General features: G+C 39.1%; 1 protein-coding gene across 1 annotated transcript in view; it reads right to left on the bottom strand.

The window, feature by feature from the left end:
- Positions 1-25,840, bottom strand: part of Pard3b (par-3 family cell polarity regulator beta) — a 986,690-nt gene that overhangs the window by 472,668 nt on the left and 488,182 nt on the right. Inside the window, exons 5-8 of the mRNA XM_052749631.1 lie at positions 18,727-18,815; positions 8,131-8,217; positions 2,271-2,396; positions 499-857 (exon numbers count right to left, since the gene is read on the bottom strand). Coding sequence (XP_052605591.1) covers positions 499-857; positions 2,271-2,396; positions 8,131-8,217; positions 18,727-18,815 — 661 coding nt within the window. The remainder of the gene's footprint in view (positions 1-498; positions 858-2,270; positions 2,397-8,130; positions 8,218-18,726; positions 18,816-25,840) is intronic.

Below are 25,840 nucleotides of genomic sequence, written 5' to 3'. Positions count from 1 at the left end.
GTGTGCAGCTTTGAAATTTTGACTTTCTTGAAGAAATATAATGTTGAGTCTGAGATTAATAATCATTATCTATTGCCTTTCTGAAGACTAAATATCTCACTGATATAAAAACCATGCTATAGAGCCAGAGGCCCTATTGTTGAACTGGCCTAAAGGATGCTTTAAGAAAATCACTAACTTACACTCAAAATAAAGGCAATTAAGCTTTTATGCCTACTCACTATTGAGCTGTCACACAATGCTGCTTGGCTTTTATCAAGTCTGCACTGATCCTCCCCATTCCTCACTGTTTTGTTTGTTTGTTTCAAATAATCTAAATTTTGCAGAAGAAAGTACTACAGTTTTAAAAACTTTAAATTATCTAAGTACACACTCAAATCTATTCTTTGATACAATTAGATAAAAAGGGAATTAACTACATTAACCTTAATGAATTTCTCTTAACCAGTTTTACATGGTACAATAATAGAATGCTATTAAGCACAATTTAATAATTACCTTTCTTTAGGTCAATCTTAATTTTTTTTGCATTTTTCCTGCTGCCAAACCCAATGAAAGGGGAGAGTGAGGGAGATGCAGGTTTTCTTTCCTGTCTTGGAACTTGGGGGCTCTTGCTTTGCTGTGGGGAAGTTGACTCATCTGCTTCAGGACTGTTGGGTCTTGGGAGATTTGCTGCCTTTAATCCTGGTTTCCCACGGGCAGGAGGCGGAGCCTTTGCTCTCAAAGTCCCATCATTGTTGCCAAAGATGTTCAGTGGTCGAATGACTGATTTCTCATAGCGCTCACGGTTTTGAGGCAGAAGCACATGAAGGACCACACTGGGGGATTTCATTGCCTGGCGGAAGACATCCTGGGCCCTTGAAAGAGTGAAGAAATGGAGATGATACCATGTTCTGGCATGCCACTTTCTAAGGTACACAGGTCTGGGGGCAATAAAGCAGCTTCCTAGAGTATGTATAGGAGGTCCTGGGATTATCACTACAGTATGACCCTGCTAACTAGTTACCACTTACTGTTTACAACCTGTCCACTAAGGTGTCTCCACACTAGCTACACATGCATGATGATGACTGTGTATAATCCTCTAGTTTATTTTTCTTAACAACTATATAAAGCAAATATAATTCACTTGTATTTAACAAATTCAAGTGGAAGCTCAGAGAGACTTAAGAACTTAACTGACAACTCAGCTTTCAAGTGTTTCTAAATATGAAAATCTACCCAGAAGTAATTACTGAAGCACATATTTAAAGCAAATTTAAATCCTTCTTTTTAAAAATCAGATTATTAATAGATTATTTTTACTTGACTCTAAGTTGGTGTTTTATGACTCAGTTCCCACTTTGATAAAACAGGGACCATCAGGCTCCCTAGACTTTGCAAAGCAGGGCAGCAAAATATGCATATAACATAATTATTAATAATTATCATAATTCTGTCCAATAATAGCTGAATGTACTAAATGTTTTAGAAAGACCTCATTTCATTCTACCTCTAAACAGCAGCCAGTACTACATACCTTCCATCAGCAGCCACCAGCCCCCACTATTGACAGGTAATGGCCAGGGAGATGCTGTGTTATGAGCAATTTGGCTCAGAAGCAAGATAGGCTACTGATTATTAATGAAGATTATCACTACTCATTTGCTGAACTTAGAAGCTCTCAAAATGTCAATGCACATCAATACATATGTGTATATGTAGATATGTATAGCTAGATGCAGCTGGATTCTACATATTCTAATTCCTGTGTAGAAACAGATATTCCCTGTAAGATTTTTCACATTCAGATAGATGATATCTTGAGAAGAGCATTTTACATTTAATTTTTACAATTTGCTTCTATTATTCGTTGAGTCTTCATAGACATCACCCACAGATTTTACAGTTTAAAGAAGACTGACATCAAGGAGGTTAATTAATAAGCTGAATTAATTGTCTGTGAAAAGAGCCAGTAAATACCAGTCTAACTGACCCATAGCCCAAGAAAAACAAACCCCTTCATTCATGGATGTCCCAGAAAGACAGGCAGGCAGGCAGGCTTGCTGCATTCATTCTGTGTCTCAACCTCCCTGCAGACATCAGGCACATGTGTTGGCCACCTCTGAGTATGTCAAGACATAAAACGCAGTCAGAAATGGATGGTCAGGGGTCACTTAAAGGGAACTGGCTTGACATTCCACCTATGATGTTGGTCATAATGGGCTCTATAATGATTATAAATATTCAAGAGATCAATAAAGTAAATAAACAATGAGAAGAATGCTTACTGAGCGAAAGTTTTGTCCAGGAGTTCCACGTTGTTGATTTTTACAATACATTCGTTCTCCTGAAATAGTCCCTCCTGCTTACACCTGCTGTTTTCTTCAATGCCTCGGATGAAGAGTCCCAGGATCCTAGAGATATTTGGTTGAAATAAAACTTCTGAGCACCGATGTGCTCATTAGTTCTCCTCATGTAGCTACTCAGAAATAAGTATTGGTTTCTGTTTACTGAGTAGAGTATGCTTCTGTTTGGCCAAATGGTTCATCTATCAAGTTCACACACACACACACACACACACACACACACACACACACACACACACACACACAATCACACACCACAATTGTATACACACACTAACACACACACACAATCACATGCACACACTATCACACACACACACACACACACACACACACACACACACACACACACACACCCAGGCACACACAAGCACATGCACACACCTCTATCTGAAGGCAAATATCCGTGTCATAAGTAACAACCCATTTATATGCTTCCCATGATCTTAGAAAAGACCAGTAGGAATCAGCAGAGACTACAGCAGCCAAGACTCGCAGCTGCAGTGGAGGCATCACACTTGACTGTAAGGAAGCCTGCCTGAGTGGCACGGTGGAAACTTAGTGCTAGTGATGTGAGAGGATTAGACATTCACAGCCTGTTTTGCTATTACATGTTCTAGTAGTTTGCATATTAAAATTAAACAAACACTTCAGCTCAGACCCTATTCATTAGTGCCTTTGAATCAAGGTCCATGTCAGGTGTTTTTCTCCATCCTCAGGCTGGAAGAAATGAAGTAAGGTTGGAGGACCAGACCTATGCAAATAAGATAAAGCAAAAGTTCCAAACTTGGGCACAATAGGGAGCCATCACAGGGTTTAAAAACTAACACTGGGTAGGAGGTCCACACCATCCACCATCCAGTGGGATCTTCATGTGTCAGTCAATGAGCCTAAACTGATAAAGTAGGTGAGGACCACAGCTAGCCTCAGAGTCAGAGAGGATGCCCAGGGCCAGCCTCTGAGTCAGAGAAGATTCCCACGGCCAGTCTCTGAGTCAGAGAAGATTCCCAGGGCCAGCCTCAGAGTCAGAGAGGATACCCAGGGCCAGCCTCTGAGTCAGAGAGGATGCCCAGGACCAGTCTCAGAGTCAGAGAGGATGCCCAGGGCCAGTCTCAGAGTCAGAGGGGATACCCAGGGCCAGCCTCAGAGCTTTGGACTTTTAGTTCAGAGTCAGAAGGAGGAGGAGACTGAAAATGAAAGGAAATAAAAAGGAGACTAGAGTAAACGATAGTTACATTTCCTATACAATTCTTCCGTATCCATGGAGGTTTCCAGGATCCCTTTGGGTACTGTGGATGTTCAAATCCTTTATGAAAAATGCCATAGTATTTGCATCCCTCTGTATATTTTAATTATCTCTAAATTACCCACAAAATCCAATGTAATAGAAATGCTACATAAATAGCTAATGTAATGTGTAGGGGATAATAACATAAAAAAAAGTCTGTGTGTGCTCAGTATAGATAGGAGATTTTATTGGAACCTTCTGTGGTTGAGAATCTTATGGACACAGATTCTCCCACTCACATGCAGGCTGTATGTGCACATGTGTTAATATGCGTGTACACACATGCAATCTTTCTCACTCCCATAAAACCAAACTAAATCTACCACAAGAGATGGAACCTCTCCTGACTTTACCCATTTCTCACTTTGGCGATGTCCTTTATCTTTGTGGCATGACACAGGCCTCCCTGAGTGTCACTCTGAGACAGAGTGATGGGCCTCCAGAGGTATCTGCTGGGTGTGGAGAAACCGCCGCCTCCATGTTCCCTGTCCCTTATTACTCTATTTAGTCACTCTCTTTTGAATAAGAGCCTTGTGTGCTATATTACATAGTCCCCTTTGCATTAAATTTCAAATCTAAATAAAATATGAGCACATTTTATGTGTGAATAATAAGGTCGGCCATGCAAAAAGGGCAGCCTGTAATGAAAGCACAGGAGAGGGCACTTTCTCCATCTGCAGTGGCCACAAAATGGAGCCTCTGCCTCCGGCCTCAGTTCATTTAATGAGCTGAGACCATCTCAAGGTGTCAACGGACAAGGTGCACACCCCGCTACTCAGGCTCCTCCTTCAGAAACCTTCAATGGACAGAGAGTGCTTTGCTGCCGCCCCCGAGCAAGTGGTAATTACACCACCTACCACAAGGAAGGACTCCAGGACATCCTGGCAAGTGTGGGCGGGGTCTCAGGCTTCGTCCCCTCCCTAGAACTTTACTGGAATAATCAGCTTCATCACAGTGCCTTCCTTTTCCAACACAATACCCACGTGAAACTATCTGACAGGAAGAAGGGAGAACTGGATCAAAATCGTGCTTTCTCCTAAACTGAACTGCTCTCTGGTAGTTCACCGTTTAGGTTTTTGTGACGGTGGCTCCCCCCTAACGTGACCCATTAGGAGGCCCACGGGTGGTTATAAACTAGTTTATGTAAGTGATATTTTTTTTAACAAGCATTCAAGTCTCCCCTTAATTTAATTCAGTACATCATCAGTCATGTAATGTTACTCCCTAGGATTTAATTTCACATTTTGGGAGATGAATTAATTCTTTCGGGCCACTGGGTTGCAATTTAGCTAGCATATTACAGCTGGAGCATGCTATGTGAACCTTGCTGATCTAAATAACCTAACTTTCCATGAAAAATTTATTGACAGAATAAGCCCAACTGTAAAACCTGTGTGTCAGAGGTAATTTTGGTAAAATGTAAAGCTGACTGATTTCATTAGTTTGGTCCCCAGCAACAAACCCATCCTGCCCTCCCTATTGTCTGGAAGGGGTAAATTCCCTGTGGGATGATGTCATCTCTACCACTGTGAAGAGGTTTATAAAATAGTATCTATTTTCACTCACTGGTGGGGTGGTAGCTGCCTTATTTGAGACAAAACTTACCAGACTTAACAATTAATGCTGTGGTGCTATCAGAGGGTAAGACAACCAGTTTACTGGTAGAGCTAAAGGATGCTCAAAATTCAGTCTCCAGGCAGGCTAAGAGGAACAACAACTGCTTCTTGCTCATGTAATCATCACGTAGACTCTAGTGCCTGACCCTTGTGCCAGCCCCGTGTTCCCACTGAATCCTGTGGCTGCACCACCCTGCTACCTCACCTGCCTGTCACTCAAACCCCTCTCCTCACATTGGAGATCTCTTCCTTTCCCTCTGATTCAGCTGCTCAGCTATCTTTATTATGAAATGGAAGTGTCTTAGCTATTTTTAGTGAAACAAATGAGTGTTTTAATTCTTTATATTTAATTGACATTTAAATATAAAATTAATGTTGTGATTTTTCATTTGTTGTTTGTAAGGACTTAGTGTTTTGTTTATTTTCTTTCCCCAAACAAACAAGCAAACAAAACTGGGAAAGAGAACAGCCCTCAACAGAAGCAGTATTCAGTGTCCCCGTGCTCTGGTATCTAATGAGTTCATGGGGACTTCAGTTGGTACAGTGGCCTCCAGGTTTTTCTCAGATGTTCTGAGAGTAAGTTTCTCATTTGGTAACAGGTGTGGCCATATTTTACTTAATGAAAAACAAAACAAAACACTGGAAGCAAAGCCAATTACAGTAGTCTTAATAAAAAATTAGATGCAAAGTCTAATTTAAAATAATGAAACAAAGTAATAAATGGAAGGAAATTAAGAACTAAGCACACCACTATGACCTAAGCGAGTCCTGCGCTCACAGAGGGAAGCCAGATGGCAGTGTGAAGGCACACACTTGTCTGACATGCTCTGTAGGCAGCTACATCAAGACACATGGGTTGAGTTAAGTGCGCTGTTTCAGCCTGGACTCATTACTTCTTAACTTTTATTGGCTCATGTCTCCATTTCCATATGATTTTTAATTAAATTTCCTTTCTATAACAGTAGTGGATACCCCAAAATATAATAGAACCACTTCTCCAAGTTACTGTACAGTTGACCATGAACTTATAATGAAACCTCATTTGTGAATCAGATTGTTTCTGCTTTATCCAAAACAATCACTACACTGACAATCTCTGCATTCATAGGTTGTGGATTTTACGAGGAGCTATCACATTGTTAATGTCACTTAATCCCCATAACCATGATGTGAAGGTGGTTTTCACTACAGATGAGTTTAGGGCCTAGCTGTAGGCCATGTGAGGACATCACATGCTAGGAATCGGGACCCCAAAGAAGAAGGGGGAGATCAACACATCCTGTCTGTTCCCGTTATTGGAAGTGAGAGGAGGGGATTTCTCATCTAGAGGGCCAGCTTGTTTTCTGAAGTATTGAAAATGAAGGATGGTGAGTGTCACTGTGGATATTTTTTTCATTTTGGGGAATTGCAAAGAGCCTATGTTCTATTCCAGGTTCGTTAAACTAAAGGGCCTGGCAATTTAACCACTCTGGTATTTCACGGAGTTCTATCAGGACACTTCTGCCAAAAGCCATTAGGATTTCTCATGGGAACTGAATGAATACTCACCTTGTCTGTCAAAAACAACCCTGGTCTGTCCTCTGCCGTAACCCATAACATATATAAACACACTTATTAACACACGCAGGAAACCAGACAATCAGAGCCACTGGCTTTCCGCTTCATTTCTTTTTAGAGGTGGTTCATTCTAGCAAGAGCTTGGCGTCAGATGTTATATGGGAGAAAACTTAGGTGACGACTTTGCAATTACAGGTAGCAGATGGCTACCTGCTCAAGAGGATGCCAACCCAAATAGCAGGACTAAAGCTGCTTCTCCTTCCATGTGGTCAACTGAATTGGGTAAATATCCAGAGCCAGTACATTAATACTATATAACCTTTGGGGAAATTGAGCTTCTAGAAAGAGATATGGAATGAGGACAAGTCAGTGATCTCAGTTTTGAGTGACCATGAGGGGAAAAGAAAAATCAGTGGACTTTCCTGGTCCTTGATATGTTGGGCTAAAATAAAATGTTCTTACTTTTCAATGACCCACTTAAGAAAGGGGGTTTAGGCTACTGTGAGTAAAAAGCTGATTGTCCTTAAGATTTCTGGGAGCCCTCATTAGGACCCAGGGGGTGCTGTAGGCAAGCATCTTAGGGAAGGTGGTACACCTACCGGGAGTGCCATCAGGTCATCATCCCAGCAGTCACACCAGCTCTGCAGCACCCACTTCATCCCCATCAACAAAACAGATTTTATATCCAGTCAGATGTAGATTTCAAGAAACACTGACACAACTGAAGTTGTGCCAGAATGGATTTATCAGCAAGTGCCTCTAAAATTCTAAAAGGATGTAAGGAATTGTCTTTTGTGGTCTGAACTGTATTTTAGAAAGAAATTAACAGAAAGATACGTTTTTCTTCTATAACTAAGTCACTGTGTGTGTGTGTGTGTGTATGTGTGTGTGTGTATGCAGCCAGTAAAGCTATGAGAATGTGAATGGTTATTATTCTTAGTCCTATATATATGAAGAATTTGAAATTACTATCCTCACTCATTGAAGACTATATTATAATGGCAAAAAACCCCACTCAGTTGTGACATTTGTCTAACAATATGTTAAAATCTTTGCCAAGGAGCTTGTTTACTATGCGTCACTCTGAAGGATGCTCCAAGAAAGTACTTCATAATTAATTGCAAGTGGAGAAATTGGGATGATTTTTTTTCTCTGCATCCTAGAAATAAATGATTTTAGTCTGTTTCTGAAGCATGAAGCCAACCAAAGTATTACTTAAGAAGTCCATCTGAATAAGAGATTGCCACTTAACTCTCTCCTGGAAAAGGCGTCCATCAGGGTTTCATTAGCACGAGCTTCTGAGACAAGGAAAACACCTTACCGTCCACTCAGGGATGAAAAGAAGGGCACCACATGTATTCCCAGGGGGTCTCCTTCTCCAGAAATCTCCACTGTTCTTGTCATATCACTGGGACAGAGCAAAACAGGAACACACATGAGTTTTAGCTAAAAACCAGATGAGGTACATTAACCCACCCACGATGCCCTACCCGGACTCTATCCTCTATTGTGACTTCAACATCTAGGGTAAGTCAGGAGTGCAAGGCTTGCTGATGTGTTTAGAAGATCTACAAAGCAAGCATGTTAAAAGACTTTCTGATTTCTTATTTGAATCTTCTTTGCAAAAAGAAAGTTGAGCAATAACTCACCGCTAAAACTGCTTCCCACTTAATCTGCACAAATCAACAGAGATAAAAAGAGGTCCACAGAATAAATCTCTCCCTGATGAGACCTACTCAAAAACAACTGTACAAACCATAAACACACAGAAATAACTGTATCTATGCTTAGCCTTGGAGTACCAGAAAATGGTAAAAAAAAATGAAATAAAATTATTTATTAGAAAATGCACTGGATTGCAGTTTATAATGGCAGGGAAGCCACAGTTGGTAACACAGTTGGGCATGTTCAAAGCAATATAAATCAGAGCTTGCATCAGTTGTCCTCAATGGAACAATTCCAAGTCTTCACCTCCTGCTTTCTTTCTTTCTTTCTTTCTTTCTTTCTTTCTTTCTTTCTTTCTTTCTTTCTTTCTTTCTTTCTATCTTTAAGGCAGAAAGAGAGTTTGTATTTATATTTACAGAGAAAATGTATTACAGAAAGTCTGACCTGCCTAACCTAGCTCAGATTAGGAACAGAGGAGTGAGAAACACTAACAGGGAGTGTGGATGATTGAAATGTAGACTGTGCTGGAAACTTCCCGGTCATAAGGAGTGGGACTAGCATGTTTTTGTGAAGATGAAAAATAATAACTGTGAACAATTATTGGCTCCTTTAATTCCAGAGAGAGAAGGCAAAATTGCCAGAGGAAAATGATAAAGTTGAGCAAGCATCCCATTTATGGAAACTGTAAATATGTTTCTATTGTTTTTCCATTCTCATGAAAATGACCTGAAACTAGATGTCAAATTAAGAGCGACAGCTGCCTCAGATACTTTTCTGCTCCAAATTGAAAATGGTAAAAATTTGGCTCCTTGCTGGAAAGTTGAGAACGGCATTACGAAAACAAAGTGTTTGATGAATTCACCCTGCATGAAGTATCTTTTAAAATTATCAGCAATCTAAAATAAATACATTAAGTATATGCTAGTCAGTAGATCAGGCTTATTGTTAATGTGTTTTCCTTGCAACCCTATTATCAGTAAGAACTAAAAAAACTAATAATATAAAATAAAAGCAAGGCAGTCTCTAGCATTTTGGGGAGATGATGCAATTTCAAAACTGATAATAAATTTCAAATGATCTTCACTCAGATACTGTCGATACATTCAACTTGTTCAGTCAGGCAGACTATATAAGAGGTCTGCAAGAAAATCACAAAGCAAGCAAAGCTGAGCATGATGCTACAGAACAAAGGGCTTGTTTCTGTGTGAGTGAGCATGGACAGATATGAACACAGGTGTTTCTGGATGGACACTGATACGCATTGTAAGCCTGAATGCAAAACACTCGCTGGGCACGGAAACTTGTAAAGGTTTCAATGATCCAATATAGTAATTCTCATATAATAATAGATTTACAGTTAAATATAAGCATTGAAAGTAGGTCACCTCCAAAGACACTGATTTTAAAAACTTAAAAACTGAGACTAACCTTTTTTTTAACCACTAAGTCATGACTACCTTCCCCTTTATAATTGTTAGAGTTTTCCCACCAACACAGCTCTCTGCTGAGAGATGTATCAAGCATTTGTATACACGTGGATATCACCCACACTTAATATACAAGCTCTAAATATTAGTGTTTAGTCTAGGGCAGACTTTAAGATTTCAGCTCATAAATGGCTTTTCTAGAGATTGCCTTCCATGGAATTCAGTTTTTTCTATTTTATAAATATTTCTTTAAGTCTACTCAAAACTTGTCTTGTAAAGCAAAATAATTTGATGCATAATACTATTTTAGTAATTATTAATCTCGTGTTTTTAAGTCAACAAAGTAAATCTTACTCTTTATTCTGTCTTACTCAAAACCACTAAAATTTTGGAGAAGACTCAGGTTCTAAAATTAATTTTTATAATGAAATTCCCTTTTTACACTTCAGAGTAAGCTTTCTTTCTTTCTTTCTTTCTTTCTTTCTTTCTTTCTTTCTTTCTTTCTTTCTTTCTTTCTATCTTTTTCAGGGTAAGCTTCTAATTTTCCCTTATACACAACAGTCATAATTCTTCAACTGAGATTCTTGAGAACTTTTAGAGTACTCAAAAAAGGTTATTACCCCCTGCAGGGGGGGACATAGTGGACTTGTAAATTTATAAACTGTAATAAACATTCACCGAAACTTAGATCTGCTTAAAAAAGAGGACATTTGAATCTTTACATAGATCAGGCCCTAATTTTATAAAAGTTTATCCATAAGTTGCTTCTACATGCAAAGAAAAGTATCTGAAATATGATGCTGCATGGATATGTTTATATATTTTTATTAATTATAAAAGGAGAATCACCACCATTTTCTAAGTACTTGATGTTGTGTGGAAATGTCTGTATGTATACACCTCATGGCATATAAACACAGCAAGGCGGAGTGCACACACACACTTATTTATCTCAAAACACCTCAATACATATCTCAACATTAAGACTTTCACAATGATGTGAAACCATGCTCCTATTGTTTTTTGTTTAGATAAACTCCAGAGTACAATTTGTATTTGGAGTCCAGTTGTTCCAGTTCAGAGGACAGTGCAGAGACCATGCTACATGAGTAGTTAGGGTGACTAAGAAGGAAAAATACAGACAATGAGGTAGAAATGATATTTCAGGAGTGGAGGGTAAAACAAACCATAGAAACAGACAAAAATGGGACCGAGGTAAGGATCACAGCCCAGACAAGCGGTTAGAGTTCCCTCAGATCAAAATAGTTATTCTGGGAGATGCCTACAAACATTAGGTCAACAGTGCTAAGCAGGCTGAACTCCTTAAGGTCCATGTGACAGAGCTGACTCAGCACTCACTGGGACCAGCCATTGCCAGTCTCAGAGCTCTGGACAGAACTATGGACAGAGCTGCAGCTCAGTGGATAAAGATGAGACTGTCATTATGGACAGTTACCCTGTGAAAGCTAGACACAAAGCGTTTCAACTGGTTTCTATTGACAAAGAGGAACTGAAGCTTCAGGCTGATGATGCAACATGTGCTGTAGATGTCTGTAGGTCTGCTCCTTCATCCCGAGACAAATGGACAAGATTTCCACTAACAGTACTCAACAGTCTCCAGCCTCTCAATTGGAGAGAAAGGATTAAGGACATAGGACAATTTTTCTCCCACGGGTGACTGGGAGTCCAGTATCTGTCTGAGTTATTTAAACCTAGATGCCAAGCCTCAGTATCCTCATTTCTGTAATGAGGTCATTGGGATTTGGGATACTTTCAACAGAGATGTTAATTTGAAAGGGAAAACAACTCATACACATCACACATACGTATCTGACATATATAAAGGGATTGATAACATTTTGCCATTTCTATGATGATAAGAATTTCATTCTCCCTTTTTGAGACTGATTTTTTACTTTGTAGCCCAGGTTGGCCTTGAACTTGTGGTCTTCCTGCCTCAGCCTCTGGATTATAGGACTATGTCATCATACCTAGTTGGATTATTGGCACTTTCTAAGGGAACAAATAAAATTTATGGTCTTTAAAGGAATAATTTATTATAACTTTCTTTTTTTTTAATTTCACCAGTTTCATTGCTAAGACTTAAAACACCATAAGCTGAAAGGATACACTCCTTCACTATACTGGTTCAATGGAGAAGGAAAAAGAACAGTTTTAACAAACAGTCACAAGATGTGTTTGTGTCTTTAGGGACTAAGCCACAGACCCATTGTATCTAATGCAAATAGGATGGACTTAGGGAAGCCTAAAGTAAGGCTTTGCTCATGAACCTGGACTTTGCTCCCTGTAGAGACATCCAGTGGCTGTAAATGCATCGATTGGAATTCTCCTAGTTTGGTGGGAGGGGTTATATTAACAAATCTGTTTGAATTCTATTATTTTAATTCAATTATTATAAACTCAGCCACTGCTATGGGAGAGTTCTGTAAAAGAAAAATCAAATAATCAAGAAAACAAAACCCAAAACTAGAAGGAATGTGAGACATAAGTAATTAGACAGTGCTGGAAAAGATAATAATAGTGAGAAAGGGCAATAGGATAACATGAGTGCCCTGTATCTGAATGCTTGACTTCAGAAGGGCTTCAGATCTCTGAGTTTTTAGAGTTTAGAATAGTCATCCATACATATATAAGGAGGCGATGGGACCCAGGTCGAAACAACAAATTAATTTAGGTTTCATATACACCTTACTCATAGTCCAAGGTAATTTTCTACAATTTTTAATAACATTGTGTATAAGATGAAGTGTGGAATTTTTTTACTTTGCCATCCAATCAGCATGGAAAAAGTTTTGAAATTTAGAGAATTGGGGTTTTTAAACTCTCAGATTATGGTTGATCAGCCTGTAGTAGAAGAAGCAGTCTAGATCAGTACAGAGCATTATTCAGCAGGTAAAGTGACAGTTGGCTTCTGAGTGTTACACTGTGCACTCATCAAAAACATACACACATTATATCACTTCCATTTTAGAACAAGCTAATGCACAGGTAGTGGAAGCGTGTCCAGGATCACACCATTTATATAAAGTAGAATCAGGAGGCAAATTGGGAACTGCAGCAGGAGTCCTTAAATCCTTTGGCATGGAAGTTTCAAAACACAGGAGCCTAATCATGTAAATCAGAAGGAGATAGCACAGGATACAGTAAGCTGAGCTCAGGAAATTCTTCCTTAGGGAGGTGGCCATAAGGAGGCACCCTGATGGACAAAAAGGTTTTCCACCAGAAAAGGAGAGATGATGAAGAGGGCAGGTGGATGGGACACAGCACTGAGATGCTGAAGCAGAATGGCTGTGGACACATTTATTGGCTCTAATGTTAGAGATGGAGGGGACTAAGAGGAGGGAACAGAAGAGTAGGAAGAAAGGAGGTCAGAAGATACAAGGAATTATTTCAATAATCCCTTATTTGCTGATATTTGCTTCCTGCCCCAATATGTGGTCTTTTCTAGATTAGATATTGAGAAGAAGAAGGAGTGTTCTGCAGTGTTTGGGTAAAACATTCTTTAGATATGTGTTAGGTTCATTTGATCTGCTATGTCATTTGACGCTGATGTTTCTCTGTTTACTTTTTGTCTGGGTGACCTATGGATTGGTGAAAGTTGGGTATTGAAGTCATCTATCATTACTGTGTTAGGACTAATCTGGGCTTTAATGCCTAGTATTGTGTATTTTATGGAATTGGATTCACCTGGGGTTGGTGCATTTATCTTTAGAATTGTCATGGACTTTTGGTGGGTGGTTTCCCTTGATCAGAATGAAATGGCATTTATCTCTTACTATTAGTTTTGGTTTGGTCTATGTTGTCAGATGGTAGAATACCATACTTGCTTGTTTGCTGGTTCCATTGGCTTGATGTGTGTTTGTTCACTGGAGGACAAGTGTCTGTCCTTGAACGTAAATGTGTGCTTCTTGCAGACAACAAAGTGATGGATTCCATTTGTTAAGCCAATCTGCTAACCTATGAGTTTTGACAGGGAGGTGAGGACATTAACATTTAAAGTTACTGAACGATATGTGTTGACTGTTATAATTGCATGGCTTTGTAGGTAGCTTTCCTAGGTCTTCGCTGTATAACAGTTCCAGGAGTGTCCTTTGATATCTTTTAGTAGCCTCTTGGCTGTGCTTAACCTTCTCTTCAGTCCATCGTGTTCTTTCCAATAGGGCTGATTTTGGTGGACACAACTTCCTTTCATCTATTTATGCCAAAGAAAGGGTTTCTTTCTCCCTCAACTATGGCAGATAGTTTGGCCAGGCATAGTTGTCTATGTTATCATCTACAGTCATTTAGGAATTCTACATTGCTCAAGTTCTCCTGGATATTGACATTTCCATTGAGAAGTCAGCTAACAGTCTAAAGGGATTGCCTTTATAAGTGACCTGTGACTTCTCTTTTACAGCTTTCAATGGCTTCTTCTTTTTGTTACTTCTGTTGTTGTAATTCTGTATATCTAGTGTTCTAACTATAATATGAGATGGGAAGTTTTCCCCATCCCTCGTCCTGTCTATTTAGTGTTCTTTGTGCCTCTTGTTCCTCTATAGCCACCCCTTTCCTTACTTTTGGTAAATTTTCTTCTATATGCATACACAGACACATGTGCGTACATGTGAATAAAAATAAATATTTTAAATTATGGGTCTTGAGATTTGTCTAAGTTGTTCACCTTTGGGACCATTGCTATAGGATTGATGATCTTTGATCCTGCTTATGTTTTCGTACTGGAACCTGGTGCCTAGGGTTAAGTTGTTGGCTATATCTTTTGATATGAGTTTCTAGCCTACCTTTGTTGAATGGGAATTTGGTTCTGATTTTGCTGTTAGCCTAACTCAGCTAGTTTTGGATCAAGCAGGATATGTTCTCAGTCTTTCATAAGTGGGGATGTTAGGGTGATTCTACTTCAGCAGCTACTGGGAAGCACTAAGGTCTTAACTGCTCATGTACAACTTCTTGAGTAAGGTTCCAGGGCAGGTGATGGGATAGGATGAGGAGGGTCTTAGCACTGGCAGCCATATATCAGGTTGCTTAGGCAGGTCCTGGGATAGACATCAGAACAGGCAGTGATATTTGTTTTTTTTTTTTTGTTTTTTTTTTGGGGGGGGGGGTTGTGTTGTCTTAGCAACTGTCTCATGTCTATAGCTGCTTGGTTAAGAGCCCAGAGTAGGTGGTGTGGCAGGGACAAGTAGTTTATTGGCAACCACGTGTAGAGGTACTTGGGTAAATTCCCAGAGAAAGGCTCATAATTAATTTTATAGAAAACAGGTACTGAAGGTATTGGTAATGAGGAAGACTGTGATAATAACTGTGTTTTAAAAGGAATTACCAGGTAGTTATATGCAGGAACAACTAAAAAGATAAAAGATGATGGAGAGTTTGGTATTTGAGACCAATCAGTGAATTTTTTCAACAATCTTGTGTCCAGGGAATACAGGCGTAACATTTACTTAGGAATGAAGCATGAAATCGTCAGGGCGACATCAAGATACCTTGAGTTGGGCTCTGTAAATCACTTGTCTTTTGGATGGCTTTCATGGACAAAGAAGGCAAAAGAAAACATGGTGGAGAAATGGGCAAATCTAGAGAGGTGAACCTTGGGGAAGGGGAGCTGAGCAACAAGGTGAGGTCCAAAATGTCAGGGCAATCAGAGGGAAGGGAAGGTCTTCTGAACATACTGCTTTCTGTTAAAAGAGATGCTCTCAGTATTTGAGGGAAACTACCCAAGTGAAGCCCTTTACTTCATTGTATTTTATGATCAAAGCCAGAGGACTGGGGATTCATGGGACACACATATTATAAGTCTATTTAGAGAACATCTTTTTACCAGCTTTTAAATTCATAGCTATGCTGATGATTCATTGAGCAATTTGTTTTATCCATTCAGTCAATCATTTAACAAATATGTTCCTTATATTCTAAGAGTTGTATGGGGTGGCAGAAATGCTTTTGAGGATTCAGTCTTGTTTGGGATAATACAGAGTTGCAATGAACTATAATATGTGTAATAATGACGAGGACACTTGCAATAGCAATTAGTAATTATTCAGCCTTTCATTTAGCAATGTACTAAGTCAGCTGCCTGTAATGTACCTTAATTAATCTTCCCAGAATCTATGTGATCATAAAAGTCATTTTCCATATAAAGGAAATATTTTAAAGATGTTCAGTAATTAGTCCAATAATACATAGGTAGCAAGGTACAAAGCCAGTGTTCAAACCTAGACCTTATCTAATTCAAGGTTCGAAAGAATCGCTAAATGAATGCAGTTTAGAACATCATACTCAGTTCTTATGCAGAGACTCAATTAGAGAGCAAGAAGGGATTCACACTGGTGAGCGGAGATGGTAAGTTATTGTAATAGCTTAGCTGGAGTGAGAAAGGCTGAAGTAATGGCCGTGGGCGTGTAACAGGTGTAGGTCATTTTGACATGGACTCTACAAACTATTTACTTAGCGTCTGTGCTACCTGCAAGGAAGTGAGCCCAAAGTCCTATTTTTCTGCCAAGCACTACGGTCGGTCTGTCAGGGCTTCCCTTCCCCGTGAGGATGCCGACACTGTAACAGCTGCACATGGTTTCCAGCTCTAAGTGTTTCCCAGCACCTGCAACACCTAAAACAAGTCTAATCTGCAAGCTTGCCCCGGCAGCTGAACGTTCTACACTGTAAAGACTGTTCTTAGCCTCTTCTCTGAGCATATTTTATTTTATTCTTTAGAATATCATACATTGATATAGTGTAATATGATCATATTCATCCCCATTTCTCCGCTCCCGCCGCCCCATATCCCCACCAACATTTTCTTCTCCCATCTTCCTGAAAATAATGACACTAATGGAAACCATACAAGGTGATCCTCCCCAGTCTAAAAAATCTCCAAATCCAAAATGCTCCATAATCTAAAGCCTTTGAACACTGATATGATGCTCCAAGAGATTGAGACTTTGCAGGGTCTTGTTTTTTTTTTTTTTTTAATTTTTTGATTTGGCATATTCAACCAGTACTGTCTTCACAAATATTCCAAAATTAAAAAAATACTTTAAAATCTGAAATGCTTCTGGCCCCAAGAATTTTGTACAGGGAATAATAAACCTGCAACAAAGAAAATAATAGTAGCAACATAATCAAATACAAGGCTTACTCTGACCTTGTTCAAAGTATTTTATATATGTTATTAAATAATAAAGTTATAAACAGTAATACAAAAATCCTAATAACAACATTCTGAAGAGGTTTTATTTTATTGCTTTTGAGGCTAGACTTGAACTCAACGGTGTAGTGGAGGCTAATGCTGCACTTCTGAATCTCCTGGTCTACCTCTCATGTGAAGTGTTGGGACTATGGGTGTGAGCCACCACCCCTGACTTATGTGGTCCTGGGGATTGATTGAACACAGAGCTTCATGCATATTAGGCAAACACTCTTCCACCCTATTATTTCTCTTATAGACCAGACACTAAGGCCAGGGGAGATGAATTAGGGAGATACGGTTTGTATCCAGGCAGTGACTATGGCTGTAGACTCAGAGATCAGTGCTAAGAAGAGCAATAGTTGACTTCACATAAAGATCTACTTTCATTAATAATATGAACAATGCTGGAGCCATTTCATCTCACAAGCATCAAGTAAAATACTGTGAGATTGTGTAAACACAACCACAGCAGCGACTTCTAGAGCTAGAGGCAAAGCAAACCCCTCAAACACAAGGAACTCTGGAGAGCTCTATAAACTGCAGGGCAACGACAAGAAAAAGCAATTGAAAAATCCTGGTTGCCCAGGAGGGAAATAAGGCCTGGTACTAGAAACCTAGCCAGCTTCCCGGGAGAGGTAGGGTAGTGACGTCACGGGCCTTGGAAGAGAGTTTATCAGCCACTTTGCTAGACCAGCTTAATTTCTAACTGCATTCGAGATCTTATTCTTATGCTCACAAATAAGTGTAGCTACCACCCTCTCACCAAAGAAGCTTCTCTGTACAGCAAACGGAGACTGTTGCAGAGAGCCACAACTGCATAGAACGCAGAGATTAAACTGTGGGGAGCAAGACTCAATGCATACATCTGCAGCACAGTCCATCTGTGACTGAGGGGACATCAAGGGACAGAGGGCAGAAGGATTGTGGGGGCTACAATATCAAGAAGTCTACTGTAAACCCATCCCCCCTAGAAATGGCTGCAAACACAAGACTGTCACAAATGGCAATATCAGTCGATGAGGAACTACAAGCAGCTTTTGACTGCTGAGAGAGGGAGAATTGGCTTTTCCAAAAGATGAGAGTCCTCATTGGTTGTTCATTACAGAGTAGTTAGCCTTTGAAGCATATACACAGACAGAAAAAAAATGGACTCAGCTTGGTGCATTTACATATTTGTGCATACATATACATACATATATACATACAAATACACATATGTGTATGTGTCAATAATTATTGAAGGGGAGGAGCCTATCGATTTTGGGGGGCATACAGGAACTTGGAAGAAGATGACTTGGTAGGGCCTATAGGGAGAAGGGTGAAAGAGAACACGATGTAATAAAATGTATAAGAAATGAAAAAGAAACCAACAAAGTCCTGATGTAGAGAGTATTGGAAGCCTCTAGGATTATTTGTACATCTGTGGTTTTCAGGAAGGTTCTCATATATTATGTAGAAAATAGGAGAAAGGAATAAGTAATTGATGTTTGAATTGAAATGTGCTTCGTTAAACAGTTCTACTTTTCTTGGTATTTCCTGCAAAATCAGAACAATTAAAATCTATTAAATGAAATAATGCCAAATTTAAATAAATAAGGACATTCTCTTTGCATAAAGAAAATACCTCAGTGTATCCTTCGTTCTGTGCGATGATAGCAGCTCTGTGTGTTCACCATTCATAACTTCTCTGTTTTCCCAGTTCTGGGTGGAATTCTGGAATGAAGCAAAGTCATAGGATGTAGATGCTGCGCATACAGAATTGAAGCTTTGAACACATCGTTTCAAATGAGTGAGGAAATAGCTTCACTCTGGATGTAGACACTTTGCTCCCATTTCTTTTAAGACTGGAAACAGGTGTTAATCTTCTCAGTACTTTCGGAGTGTGCTGCTCCTCTCCTGCTTGGTGTCTGAAATGCTCAAATGGGCCATTTGCACAAGGCAGCATGTTAAAAGCTGCGAAATATATGGCTTCACTTCCTGCTACTCAGCCTTGGGTTTGGGGATTGTATTTTAAACCAGTTTGAAAAAAAAAATACTAAAAGTAGTCTCCATTGCTAAGTGGTGAGAAACAAGTTTTAATGACCTCTATGTGCTTGCACTTAGCACAATGCAATGTATGAAAAAAGCAAATACATGGACAGAAGCAAATGTATGGAAAAAATGTTTGTTACCTGACTGTCCTGAAACTCATTCTATCGATCAGGCTGACCTTGAACTCAGAGACCTCTGCCTCCTAAAGAATGGGATTCGAGTCATGCACTGTGACCATGCCCAGATCTCCTGATTTTTTTAACATTTATTTATTAGATTTATTAACTTTATTTTTTGTGCTTCCATGTTTGTATGTGAATCATGTGTGTGTTTGGTGCTCACAGAGGTCAGAATAAGGCATTGGATCCCCTGAGACTGGAGGTATGGATGATTGTGAACCACCAAGTGGGTGCTGGGAATCAGACCAGATCCTCTTCAAGAGCAAAAAGTGCTCTTAACTTCTAAGCCATATCTCTAGCTCCCTAAACTCTTTTTTTAAAAAAGTCTCTTATTTTAAATGGATAGCAATATTTCAAACAGATATTTGTGTTTTTGTGAAAGATATTTTTCTTAATTCAATTTTCTAGTCTCCATATAGATAAGTTAAAGGAAGAACAGTCTCTGAGGTTAAAGAACCCTTAACAGTTTAAGATAAAGCATCTTTAAAAAGAGAAATATCTGAAAGTTTTAATGTCCATATTATATTCAGGAAGGGCTTGATAAATTCATACAGAAAAAAAAAACAGGGCACGATTGGGAAGGTTAAAAAAAATACTTAGAAAGATTTAACAGAATCCTTGAACCTGTGATGCTTATGCATATCAAGGTATTTGATAAGCACATTTATGCCCAGGTCATTAGCTTTTTATCTGTCTGTAAGAGTGTGAGGCTTGTATATGGTTCTCAGAGACATCAGCCAGAGCCTTCTATACTGTTTTTTAAAAGCTATATAAGAAACTATCTCAAAACTTTATGGATTAAAAAATGTATTATTTCTTCTAGTTTCTGAGAAGTGGGGATGTAGAAGTTCTAGGATGAGGTTGGAAAACAGATGTCTGAAGGACAGAAGCTACAGTCTTCTAGCTGGGGTGCCCATCACCTTGATGCTGCAGATGTGAAGAATCACATGATGACTAGTCTGGTTTTTGAATTCTGTTCATTTAAATATGACCGTTCTCATGTCAGCCCCAGACAGTTATGACTACCTTAGATTTGCATTAAGGCTTGAAATCATGATGTGTGGTTCTTCCAGATTGTTTTGTTTTTCCATGCTGGCTCAATATTCTGGGCCTCTTACATGTCTACAACAGTTTTAGATCCAGCACGTCTGTCAGTTTCCTCCTACACTGAGGATTTGATGGAGAGCACATTTAATCTATACATCATGATGCCATCTTAATGATAAATATCACTCCAATCCAGGAACATTTAAAAGTGGCAGTTAATTAATTATTCCTTTCAGTTCTATCTCTAATTATATATATATATCACCAGAATGCCAAAGAAAACCATATTTAGTGTACAGTTTCAGCTCTATAACTTGTTTGTCTTCTCTCTCTCCCATGTGGAACTTTCTTATTGATCTCTAACTATGGCAGGGAAAGAATATACTTTCTGGCTCTAATTAACTTATTGGAGATTAAGAAGTTTTCCATCTAGTTTTAGTTATATGACAAGTAAAGCTTTAATTTACATCAACACTATACTTGATGTGCTATAAATTTGGAATGTCAACTACAATTTGAAATGAATACAGGGCCAATTGCAGTGTGATACTCTGACCAAGGGGAATTCTGAGCTGCCTACATTTTGAGAGTAATCATGTCAACAACTGCACACATAAAGAGCACACACTTTGTGCTGCAGGCATGCTCAGCAGTGAAGAGTGCTTGCTGCTCTGTAGAGGATCTGAGGTAAATTCCCAGCACCCCTGTCAGATGGCTTACAATTGCCTAACCTCCTGCTCCGGGGAACTGATAACTGTGTTCTAGACTCGTGTGCACCTGGACTCGTGCCTCATGCACGCACATTCCCACACACAAATCATTAAAAATAAAATAAAATACATATCTAAATCTGCAAAGCTAGCATTTACATATAAGAGAAAATATGCAATGGTTGTCTTTCTGGGTCTGGGTTACCTCTTTCAGGATGACTGTTTTTATTGTCATCCATTTAATCTGAAAATTTCATTTATCTTAATGCATGAATGATATGCCTGTGTGTAAATGTACCATATTTTCATTATCTATTCATCAGTTGATGGATATCTAGACTGGTTATGATTTCTGGCTATTATGAACAGAGCAACAATGACTATGGATAAGCAAGTATATACAGAGTACTTTCAGCATATGTTCAAGAGTTGCATATATAGCTGAATACTGTGGTAGCTCTATTTTCAGATTTCTGAGGAACTTCTCTACTGAATGTCATAGTGGTTGTATCAGTTTGCCCTCCCACTAACAATGAATAAATGTTCTCCTTTCTCCATATTCCTCCCAGTATGAGCTGTGATTTGTTGTATTAATCTTGGCCATTCTGACTGGGGTAAGATGAAATCTCCAAGTGTTTACAACTTTCATTTTCTTGATAGCTAAGGCTGTTGAATGTTTTAAGTGTTTCTCAGTCATTTGTGTTCCATCTTTTGAAAATTCTGTGCTTAATTCTAGAAACTTTTTAAATTGGGTTGTTTTCATGATGTTCAGGCTTTTCTAGTTCTTTGTATATTCTAGATACTAATCCTATGTCACACACACACACACACACACACACACACACACACACACACACACATATATATGCACGTATATATGATAAATTTTTTCCCATTCAGTAAGCTTCCTCCTTGCTCAAATGACGGTGTCCTTTGCAAGCACATCCACAAGCTTTATGGCTTAGATAGTAGTTCCACTATTTTAAAAGCAGCATCAAAACCCTCTTTGCCTTGCTACAACCATCATAAAGAGGCAGAAACTACAGTATATCATCTCAGCTAACGGGCAGTGATTGTCACTTGCCAAAATCACTCCTGTATACTGCAACATCAGAATCCTTTAATTAGTATCCTCTGGGGATGAGGCAGGAAGGCAGATGCTGGAGGCACTCCACAAAGACCTAAGGCCAGCTTGATGGACTCTGACAACACTAGCATTGAGTGCTTGAAATCTTAAGACAAAGACAGCTGTCTCTTACCAGGTTTAAAAAATCACTTTCCCCTCAAACTTCAAAATTATTGACACAGAATGATTAAAGCACACTTCAGCTTTTCTTTCAATCCACTACACGATGAAATGAAGAGTCACAAACTCACACCTATCTAAAAATGAAAACGAGAATTTTTTCCCCTCATAGCCTATTTAAATAACTTGGAGAAAAATCTGTAAAATCTTGACTTTTAAATTTGGAAGGAGAGGGACAAAAATAACTCCGATTAACTAAAAGGTCGACATAATGGGTGCTAAACAGCCTCCATAGTCCTTAAACTTCAGGTTGGAGAAATATTAATTATGTGATTTAAAAATCCTGAAACTTGCCTCTAGAAATAGAAACACAATGCTTTGGAGGGTCCATATTTAATTTCTAAAATAAAGTGATGGCAATTTCTATTTTTAATGCTGTCTTAAACTCGTGGGTTAAGATGAGCTGCCTAGAATGTAAAGAGGGTGGTGGTGTAAAGCCTGTCTTGCTTGACCCACATTAAGATCCTCTCTTTCCAAGCAATGTTGAACAGGCCACCATACCTGGCTACTCTAAGTATATCTGTCACAGCTTCGACCACATCAGAGCAACGTATATGTGGCCTTCACAAAAAGACAAGCTTAATTACTACATTTTAAAAAGAGCGAACGTTTTTAGCAACACTTTCAGGATCGTGGGAGCATTAATGACAGCCAGAACGCCTTGGATTTAAACAGCACTGCTATTTTTAGCTTTAAAATCAACACTTACACAAATATTCCCAAACCAATTAGCAGCAGCTGGAAAGTAAAGGTGTTTACATTTCGTTACCACTGGTGCTAACGACAGCAAGTGCTCACAGGCTGCCAGAGAGGGGCCAGGCACCTGGAAGGCATCCTTCTCTTCAGGGGTCATCACAGTGTCAGCGCCAGGCTACTGCTCTGTCGTTCACAGCTTATACAAGTTGCTGGTTCCATCCAGGAGAGAGTACAGTATTCACTATGGAGTGCCATTAAGACAGGCATCTCACTTGTGGTGAGGGCGGAAAATGCTGGAAGAAAAGCCCACCCAAACTCTCACTGTGTTCCCTGGTTGGTTGTAACTGCTAAACAGTTTTATAGCTTGGTTTCTCATTTCTAAGATGAGAGCTATAGCAAGTTTCTTTATCCATAGACACTTCTCCATGACTTACAGGTGGAGGATACATAGCCTTGTTGCCCCCCACCCCATATTTTTAACCATTTGCCCATAAAATTTGAACTACAATTGAGTTATGTTTCAAAACCTCCAGTGCATTTTAAGAGAAGATTTGCATTCGGAAAAGCCAGCTACAAGTTTCTTTTGAAATCACACATGAATTTTCGAATGAGAGTAAGAGCAACATTTATACAGAAAAGATTTGAACGGGAGGCTATGTGCCTGGTGCTCATACATAAACATAATGTAAATTTTAAGATTAAAATTCTGGGCATAATTTCAGAATATTTGTTTTTACTTTTTAGAACAAAAATATCCTGCTAAAGTAAAAACAAACTGTATTTGCTATGCACACATTTGGAATTAACATGCATTTCAGTAGTCAGGAACTGTTCTTCTAACTCTACCTAATGCATGCTCTTCATGCTGCAGGCAGCGCCTTGCTGGGGAAGTCTCTGTTGGCTTTATGAAACGCCCCCTAAATGTTTCAGTCTTAGCAACTCAACAGGCCTGGAATTTCCTACCTTCATACTACTGGATTTTATAACTATGCATCTAGAAATTAAGAAAACATTTTAAATGTTAAGTTATTAGTTAACTAAGTTACATTTTTCTCCTTTATTCTATTGTAACTTGTAAACTCTAACATGTATCAGAACCATCCAAAGTCTTGTAAAAACAAATGCCCATTTCTAGGCCCCACCCTAGAGTTGGGGCAACAGAGCCTGAGAGCTTTTGTTAACAGATTTCTGTTGTTGCCACTCTGGCAAGGTAGAAAACACATAGGAGCTTTAGAACACTGCCTGGCAGCAGAAGTGTGGGTCTAACTTCTGTTGGCAAAACCATAACCAATATTAACTAAGCCAAGAGAGAATGGTGCCAGCCTACTCCAGTCCCCTATAGTCAGTGACTATAAAGTGTATACTTAGGGAAACAGAGGCCCAGGATGGTAAAACGACTCTCCGCTCTTACTTGCTGTAGTAATGACAAAACCGTGTTTCAGGATTCCTGAATCTCCATCCTAGGCTCTTTGAGTATAATGGTGAGTGCTTAAAGGATGTGACCTAGCTAGGTAAGTGCTCTCCCACTAAGCTGTAGCTCCCACCATGGATTCTACCACTTTTTAAAGCCACTAAAAGAAACTGTAGCTGCATCTTAGGAACACTTTGACTGTCTTTCAAAGACACCAAAATATTTCACAAGTAATTAGATATCTATTCACTACAACCCTGGGTAGCTTTCTTAGCATTCTTATTTCAGTTTTATACATGAACATACTCAAGAGTAAAAGGATCATGACTTGTCCAAGGTGAAGTCAAGGATTCTAAAATTTAGATTTGCAACTGAACGCAAACATACTAGCCATACCTATTATGATGACTAGCCTGGATTGTCAACTTGACTGGATTTGAATCACCTGAGAGGCACACCTCTGGTCATGCTTCTCGGGTGTTTCCAGAGGTGTGTCTCCTAGGTGATTCAAAATCCACACAAGTTGACAAGGCGGGCTAGTCCTTACAACAGGAAAGACTGCAGTAGTGGGAGGCAGCTCTGGTTTCAGCAGAAGCAGAGTTCCAACCCAAGCACCATAGCTGATTTAGGTAGGGAGCAGACAGAACACCGCAGCCCCACTTTCCTTGTCTGTAAAAGGGGGAGAGATTGTTCTGATTCATTCCAATTAAAAAATGTCTTTGCTAAGTACATGGTGAGGCTGTGTGATGTAGCAAGACAAGCAAGCTTCAGCTGAGCAAACACATATAAAAGTCATTTAAATAAATGTTTCCTGGAGATGTAAACTCTCCCCTCCTGTGGCCATGCTTCTTTATTAACATATTCATGTCTATGTAATTTTAGGAACAAATGTACCGCATGAAGAATACTTGAATGAAAACTAAAACTCTCTGACTTTACCATGATTCCCTCCTTTTCTATTTTGTATTCTTTTGTTGACTTTTCCTTTCCTCTCATTTCTAATAATAAGCACAGTTAGAGCTCATTATTAATATTTCCCAGAAATCTAAATTACATTGAGAAGACAAATGAAATTTAAAAAGCAAAAATCCTCACATATGCATATTATTTACATATTTTTACCTGATGAGGTTTTTGGTTGGTTTATCTATGTTTGATTTCTGGTATTTACCTAGGTAAAGATTTATAAAGTGTCCTAAATAAATATTATTTATCAAAACACGGCTCTGAGCTAAAAGTAAGGATGGGGAGAGAACTGGTTCTGATTTGGAAGATCTAAGTAGGCTCCACCACCCGGCTCAGGTATCAAAAGTTAAAAATATGACTGATTTCAAAGTCAACATCTCATCTGCTCTGTC

Source organism: Peromyscus californicus, unplaced genomic scaffold, assembly GCF_007827085.1.
Source record: "Peromyscus californicus insignis strain IS unplaced genomic scaffold, ASM782708v3 Scaffold_21__1_contigs__length_65335640, whole genome shotgun sequence".
Classification (NCBI taxonomy): domain Eukaryota; kingdom Metazoa; phylum Chordata; class Mammalia; order Rodentia; family Cricetidae; genus Peromyscus; species Peromyscus californicus.
The sequence above is the reverse complement of the archived record's forward strand: the minus strand, read 5'-3'. Positions and strand labels throughout refer to the sequence as shown.